General features: G+C 34.4%; 1 protein-coding gene across 2 annotated transcripts in view; it reads left to right on the forward strand.

Annotated features, from left to right (window-relative positions):
• The window catches only part of nek10 (NIMA-related kinase 10), a 39,077-nt gene extending 32,282 nt beyond the window's left edge, over nucleotides 1–6,795 (forward strand). For both annotated transcript variants that reach the window (XM_057833853.1, XM_057833854.1), the window contains exons 31-34: nucleotides 638–731; nucleotides 810–850; nucleotides 2,414–2,469; nucleotides 6,144–6,795. In XM_057833853.1, the coding sequence (XP_057689836.1) occupies nucleotides 638–731; nucleotides 810–850; nucleotides 2,414–2,469; nucleotides 6,144–6,183 (231 nt within the window). In that variant the 3' untranslated portion in view covers nucleotides 6,184–6,795. The remainder of the gene's footprint in view (nucleotides 1–637; nucleotides 732–809; nucleotides 851–2,413; nucleotides 2,470–6,143) is intronic.
• Nucleotides 6,796–8,292: the final 1,497 nt, after the last annotated feature.

Consider the following 8,292-nt stretch of genomic DNA (forward strand, 5'->3'; position numbering starts at 1 on the left):
CAGTATCAAATCATAAAGAATTGTGCCTTGTGGGGTTTTTTTTTTTGTTTTTTGTTTTTAATTAGGCGAACTGATGCGCTTTTCTGTTACAAACAAACAAACAAAAAAGTTGATAAAGTTACACTTTAGTGTAAGTTGATCTATAGGAAACAATGTGATGCCGAGGTGTGCTTATAATTTAAAAACAAATGATACTATTTACAGTGTGATGAGAATGAATAAAGGGATTGTTATCTAAATTGTCGGATGTGTATATATGAAACTGAAGAGAAGTTTTAATTTTTGGGTCATGAGGTCAAACTTCAAGGGTCACAGAGATCTGAAATGTTAGTGTACAAGATAACTCCAATAGCTCCAAAATCAACAGGGAGTTTACCAACCAGCACAGCATAGTATTTACATTTTAACATTTCTGAACATTTCTGACTGCATCATTTTTGTTTCCAATGCATTTACAGCTAAAATGTAACCCCCAAAGTCATTTAATAGTAATAGTAATTTAATAAAATAATGTGATTCATATAAGAACTAATGATTATCGCGGATTAGTCAACTATCAAAATAACTGTTTGTGGCAGTCCTATTTGTTAGAACTGCTTATGTGTTAAAGCCTGCATGTTGTGTTTGTTATTTGCAGCTGGCCCAGGGGTCATGCGAGGTCATGGAGTCAAGCTCTGCAGGTGCAGAATGGTGGCCCGTTTCAATTCCCATCACAGGGGATGCCGCTGAAGGTACGATCAATTAGGTTGACCAAAAAACAACCCAAAAAATCCAAATGATGAGAATGATTGCCTTCTCGTTTTCCTCAGGCGACAATCTTCGAGAAGGAGTCACGTATGAGCAGATGCAGGTTAGCACTTTACACATTGTGTTAATAATAAACTTCATTAACCCTCTATAGCGCACTCATTAACTCATGAGCCCTTCCCAGTCAAAATGGATTGGACGTCGAGCACCGTCAATAGCACTCAAACGTAAACATTAACATCCAATCCTCCCAGTTTAAATGAATTAGACGTCTATTGTAGTCAGTGGCAGGCAATGATTTTTTTTTTTTTTTTTTATTATCTTACTCCTTTTTTGGACACATTACATAAATTCTGATATTATTTATTATTATTGTCTTAAGTATTGTTGCCGTTATCTCAAGTGTCTCATTGGTTTTGTCTGATTTTGTTGTTGTTGTTTTTTTTTGTTATATTATTTTTATTTTCTCCTGACACATGTCCAAAATAATTCATTCATTCAAAAAAGAAATAAAAACAATAATATCTTAAGTGTTATTTGGAGGCGATAACGAGTTTTTCATTATCTTAAGTTGGTTATTAACTTTTTTTTTTTTAATTAAAATTGTATTTATTAGTCAAGAAATATAAAAAAATAATATTAAACACGGCAACATTTTAAAAATTAAGATTTAAAAAAATGTGTTTTTGCCTTCAAGTAGATTTTAAATGGAGTTGAGAAAATAATAAAATACATAATAATTAGGGCTGTCAAACGATTAAAATTTTTAATCGGGTTAATCGCAGTTTAAAAATGAATTAATCATAATTAATCGCAATTCAAACCATTTATAAAATATGCCATATTTTTCTGTAAATTATTGTTGGAATGGAAAGATAAGACAAGACGGATATATACATTCATCATACTGTACATAAGTACTGTATTTGTTTATTATAACAAAAAATCAACAAGATGGCATTAACATTATTAACATTCTGTTAAAGCAATCCATGGATAGAAAGACTTGTAGTTCTCAAAAGATAAATGTTAGTACAAGTTATAGAAATGTTATATTAAAACCCCTCTTAATGTTTTCGTTTTAATAAAATTTGTAAAAATTTCAAACAAAAAATAAACTAGTAGCTCGCCATTGATGATGTCAATAATTACACAATGCTCATGGTGCTGAAACCTTAAAATCAGTCGCACCCAAGCGCCAGCAGAGGACGACAAAACACTAAAAACACAAGTAACAAATGGACATGACACTGTGCTGTCATTTCAATCTGTTTGAGTGGGGCATGTGCGTTCAATGCGTCAAATATTTTAACGTGATTAATTTAAAAAATTAATTACCGCCCGTTGACTCGATATTTTTGACAGCCCTAATAATAATAATTAAATAAATGAATGAATAAATATGGTATCTATGGTAAAGATGCATTGAGGCTCATTTTTTGCCTGGAATGTCAATAATTGGCAACAATAGGCTTTAAAAAATACAATAATGTTTAATAATATAAAAATATATATAAATGTAATTATAATTAAGGCCTCACGTTAATATTGTGGCCGACATGCCTACATCAATTCTTTATGGGGTTCATTTATTTTCACATGTCTAAAAATGGTCACTTGCCCTATGAAGGGTTACTAATTCATAAGTAAATTTGACTCTCCTCAGACAGTGTTGGAGGAGCTGCTGGACGAGAGCGGCTACTACCGAGGCGAGAGCGGCAGGTAAGCGTCACCATGGCGACAAGCTGCTTCCTGTGTAGGTGGCCAGTAGGTGGCAAAAATACACCTCCGCATGTGGAAAACCGCAAAGCCAAATAAAAATGAGGAAAACAAGTTTATAGAGGAAATGAGCTCACACTGTCAAGCCTGTTTAGTCGGCTGCCTGGAGACCAAAACACGCACCCACAATATGTATTAAGTACACCTTGACACTTCTTTTCTTCATTCATTAAAGTAAGGATTTTTATTAAAAAAAAATGTGAGATAACATACAAGAAGTCCCTGGGTTACAACGTACTCAACTTACACGATTTCGAATTTACGTTGTTTTTTTTTTGTCGTGTAAACCGTACCTTTTTGTATCTCATAGTATCTTATTTTTACTTTATTATTATGACATGCTCTGTCATCACTAAACGTGAAGTTGTTCAGCTTTACAGACAGCAAACAAGGCAACTTTCCTTCACTTTTGACAATTTGTAAAGCTGTAACACACATATGTACACTTATGTTCAAAACGACATACACAAACATATATTAGCTGAAACAACTTACAGCCTTATGTGGGCCAAACCAGAGCGCAGCTATCCTTTATCCACGTCTGAGTCTGCTCTTCAATCAAACTAGGCGACAGTCCAGCAAGACCCAACGCTGCCACCAGAGGGCAGTGTATCTCCCATCATAAAACAAAATACAGGTAGTCCCCGGGTTACGACGGACCCGACTTCTGCGATTTCGAATTTACGTTGTTTTTTTTTTTTTTTAGTCGCGTAAACAGTACCTTTTTGTATCTCACAGTACCTTATTTTTTACTTTATTATTATGATGTGTTCTGTCATCACTAAACGTGAAGTTGTACAGCTTTACAGACAGTAAACAAGGCAACTGTGCTTTTTGAAGCTTTTTACTTCCTTCACTTTTGACAATTTGTAAAGTTGTAACACACATATGTACACTTATGTGCAAAACGACATTAACATACACAAACATATATTAGCTGAAACAACTTACGGCCTTAAGTGGGCCAAACCAGAGCGCAGCTGCCTACAGAGGGCAGTGTATCCCCCATCATTAAAAAAAATACAGGTAGTCCCCGGGTTATGACGGACCCGACTTACGCAATTTTGACTTTATGATTCTGTGTCTCGTCGTTTTTTGTTTTTGTTTTTTAGATATGAACTTTTGTTTTGTGATGCATTCTTTTACTTTGGCGCAGGAAGCATAGAGCAGGTTGTACTTCTTATTTACACACCTGCCCACCCCACACACGGCAGTGACGGCACACGCACACATGAGGAAGCAGCCGAGTGAAGAGGTGACAGCCTGCGCACACATTTGTTGCTTGTGAAGCATCCAGACGCGACGGCTGCATTTTGTCCTATTTATTGTGGGTTTTCAATTGTGGTCGAATACTTGGGGCGGGTTTATGTGATTGTTTTTGATGAGGTCATGCTAACTGATACATGCTATTCATTTGTTATGGCTGTATCAGCAGCGACTTATAAACGCAAATTTGAATTGCTGTTATTGAAGATGAAGTTGATTTAATCTTATTTTATTTTAGTTTCATTCTGCAAGTGGTTATGTCTTGAGCAGCTGAATAATGTCAGCAAACCACACGGTCGTCTGACATCGTCATTTCGGAGCTCAGCTCATTGTCCAGCTACGACTTAGCTCCAACGTCTTTGCGAGGACAGTACAATGACGTATAATACATGTTTTTGCATAGTATTTTTTTTATTAAGAGGGTGTTGTGAGGTATTTAAAGGATTGATTCCGACTCACACGGAAATCCGGGTTACATCACCGGCGCAGGAATGGAACTCGTTCATAAACCGGTGACTACCTGTACAACACTTTTGGAATTTTTGGATGGTTATTTTGAGATGTATGGGTACTTAAAGGTTTAATTCCTACTTCCGCGGAAATTCGGGTTATGTCGCCTGGTTATGTCGTTCGTAACCCGGTCATTTGTCATTCAGATTAGTATAATGATTGATATTAGTATAAATAATATAGTACTTAAAATTAATAGTATCATGTTTGCACTTTTTTTTTTTTTTTTTTTTTTACAAACCATTATATTTTATATATGTAAATATTAAATCAAACATTTTAAGTATGTTGAAATTTTAAAATGTTTAAACGCATAAATACTTTGGACTAAATATGAATATTGTTATAATACATATATTACTGTATTTAAAATAAAATAAATGCTTCAATTATTAAAATACTAAAAAAGTATAGGGCTGTCAAACGATTAAAATTTTTAATCGAGTTAATTACAGCTTAAAAATGAATCGTAATTAATCGCAATTAATCGCAATTCAAACATCCATAAAATATGCCATATTTTTCTGTAAATTATATATATATTCTATAAAATAATTTGTTGGAATGGAAAGATAAGACACAAGATGGATATATACATTCAACATACGGTACATAAGGACTGTAGTGGGCATTTCACTCTACTGTCATTTAAATCTGTCTATGTTGTCCTCACTCCGAAGCGTCTACTTTTTCCAAAGCTAGACAGCTAGTGAACGACGCCTTAATAATCAGACTTCTTCCTTTTTCATCTGATTTATTAATAAAATGGCCTCAAACCATTGTCCTCTTTAGACCGTAGTAAACTACAAAAAAAAGTACACAAGCATTGCATTAGCAACAACGTTAGCTTAGCACGCTATACAGGTTCACTAAACATAAACAAAAAGAGTCTCATACAAAAAATATAACATTTCGCTTACTAACATAATATGTACATTCTTTACAACAACCATACTTACGGACAAATCTTGTCCAAGGATCATATAAGCACAACATTACAATGGAGGCGTCAGCCATGTCGCAAAGCGACCACAAGAGTTCGCTGTTAGACAGCATTAAAACCTTGCTGTAAAACTTACCAAAAGGCAGAATACTGTCTGAGCGGGACATGTGCGTTAATTGCGTCAAATATTTTAACGTGATTAATTTAAAAAATTAATTACCGCGCGTTAACGCGATAATTTTGACAGCCCTAACAAAAAACTTATGTCTGGAAAGGAGGTTTAGATGAGAGGACGTCATGATTAATTTGTATTTTCTTAATATTAATTTTTAGTTTTGCTCAAAATGACAATGTAATTACGTAAAATAAATATTCAATAATAGATAAAGTCAAATGTTAAATGGCAATTAAATACGTTTTAAAAAACTAAGATGCATTTTATTTTATTTTTTTGTATTTTAGAATACATAATAATTAAACATATTATTAATGTATATAATTTTGCCTGTTTGAAGTTTCAGATTAGGGGAATATATCTTTAATTTGTATTTTTAATAATCATTTATATGTTTTTATTGCTCAGTCTTAATATAAATAGAATAAATATTAAGTGTAATAGTCATGTCATAATTAATGCTTATTCATAATTTTAATATTACTCATTCACCGTTTGTCCATCTACAATTGAATTGTTTACTTATTTAATAAATGGTAATATAAGTAATTTTGAGTTGACAAGTTTTTGAAAAATAACATGGGCGTTCATGCTTTGCTACCTCGTTTGTCCACAAGAGAGCGACAAAGAATCAGAAACAATGTGAAACTCATTTCCAGACCATCCTCGTGTACTTTAACTGTGACATGAACTGACTGACCTCATATCCTGTTTTTCTTTTAGGCAAGCAACCCCAGGAATTGACCGCCACCCTCGCTCCTAATCTTAAGTGACAGACTCATATATCAACTAATTTCTGAAATTTTTTTCATCGGCCTAAGGTTTTCCTCATTTGCATAGACTGTATCAAAACTGAACAATGCACTATAGATATATTGAATATCAGTACATGATTGTTTCTTTAACTCATTACCTGCCATTGACGGCAACAGGCGTCGGTCTAATCCATTTGATGTGGAAGGGTTGGCAGCGAATGAACGAACATTCATTCGCTGCCACCCTCCCACTTCAAATGGATGGACGTCTACGAGGTGATAGACTCATTTGAAAATTGACGCCGCTCGCGTCCAATCCATTTATATTGGTTGTTCTTTGCAGAGGATCAAGAACATACGCCCACAACTATTTTCATAATACTGTTAACATGTTTTTGTAATCATCATTTCACCACCTCCAGCAGAAAAATACCCTAAACAACACCCAAACACCCCCCTCTGTCGGACCACAGTCCGCCTCAACAGAGTCTTCAAAAGACTGAAATCTTTTGTTGGTGGGGCTTTTTTTCTGGCTTTTTTTTTGTTGACTTGATATGGTGACCCTGTATCCAGCCTTCTTCCTCGCCTGGGTCTTTGTGCTGTTTTGCCTTGCTGTATGATTGCTGTCGACTTGGAATAAATTGTCAACTTGTGTTCCGAAGCCTTTTTCCAGCTTTTAAAATGGAGTCAGTACAAGGGGTTAAAACTAAGGCGAACGCGCGAAGTTTGGCCTTTTGGCTAGATTGTCGGGTTTCCGCTGGCTCGGGTCGTTGGAATTGCGCTTGCGCGCTTCCGGCGGTTTGGCTGGTGTGATTCCAACAATCTGGCTAAAAGGTCAAATTCCAACAAAAGTTACTGACAGTTTAGTCTCCTAACATTTCAATTTTAATCTCATTTTTTACTTTTTTCTTGTTATTCCTTCATTTTCGTAACATTATGACTATTTTCTCGTAATATTAAACATTTTGTAACATTGCACTGTATGATTTAATTTGCCTTAATATGAGGGGGGAAAACTCATTACTTTTTTTCTCGTAATATTAAGACTACTCTGGTAACAGTGTAAACTAAAATTACATAACATTACAACTTTTTCTCTCACAATATGTAAAATTTCATAGTATTAAGACTTCAATCTTGTAATACAACTTTTTCTTGTAATATTCTGACTTTTATCTTGTAATATTATGACTTTCATCTTTAAATATTTTGAATTTAATCTCATAATATTCAATATATGACAAGTTTCGTAATATAGTGATTTTTTTTTTCTCTCCTCAAAATGCAACTTTTCTTTTTTCTCCTAGTATTACTCTGCATGCCTTTATTCATTACGATTTTTCTTCTTGTATTATTACGTAAATTTATGTAACATTACAGCTTTTTATCGTAATATTACAACATATGCCCTTTTTCTTGTAATATTACAAATTTAATTTTGTAACAACAACGTATGATTTCATTTTAAAGTTACCTTTTCTCGTACTATTAAGACTTTAATCTCGTAATATTACATAAAATTGCGTAACATTTAGGCTTTTTTTCATTATACAGTGCCTTGCAAAAGTATTCGGCCCCCTTGAATCTTGCAACCTTTCGCCACATTTCAGGCTTCAAACATAAAGATATGAAATTTAATTTTTTTGTCAAGAATCAACAACAAGTGGGACACAATCGTGAAGTGGAACAACATTTATTGGATGATTTAAACTTTTTTAACAAATAAAAAACTGAAAAGTGTGGCGTGCAATTTTATTCGGCCCCTTTACTTTCAGTGCAGCAAACTCACTCCAGAAGTTCAGTGAGGATCTCTGAATGATCCAATGTTGTCCTAAATGACCGATGATGATAAATAGAATCCACTTGTGTGTAATCAAGTCTCCGTATAAATGCACCTGCTCTGTGATAGTCTCAGGGTTCTGTTTAAAGTGCAGAGAGCATTATGAAAACCAAGGAACACACCAGGCAGGTCCGAGATACTGTTGTGGAGAAGTTTAAAGCCGGATTTGGATACAAAAAGATTTCCCAAGCTTTAAACATCTCAAGGAGCACTGTGCAAGCCATCATATTGAAACGGAAGGAGCATCAGACCACTGCAAATCTACCAAGACCCGGCC

Source organism: Corythoichthys intestinalis, chromosome 4, assembly GCF_030265065.1.
Source record: "Corythoichthys intestinalis isolate RoL2023-P3 chromosome 4, ASM3026506v1, whole genome shotgun sequence".
Lineage (NCBI taxonomy): Eukaryota > Metazoa > Chordata > Actinopteri > Syngnathiformes > Syngnathidae > Corythoichthys > Corythoichthys intestinalis.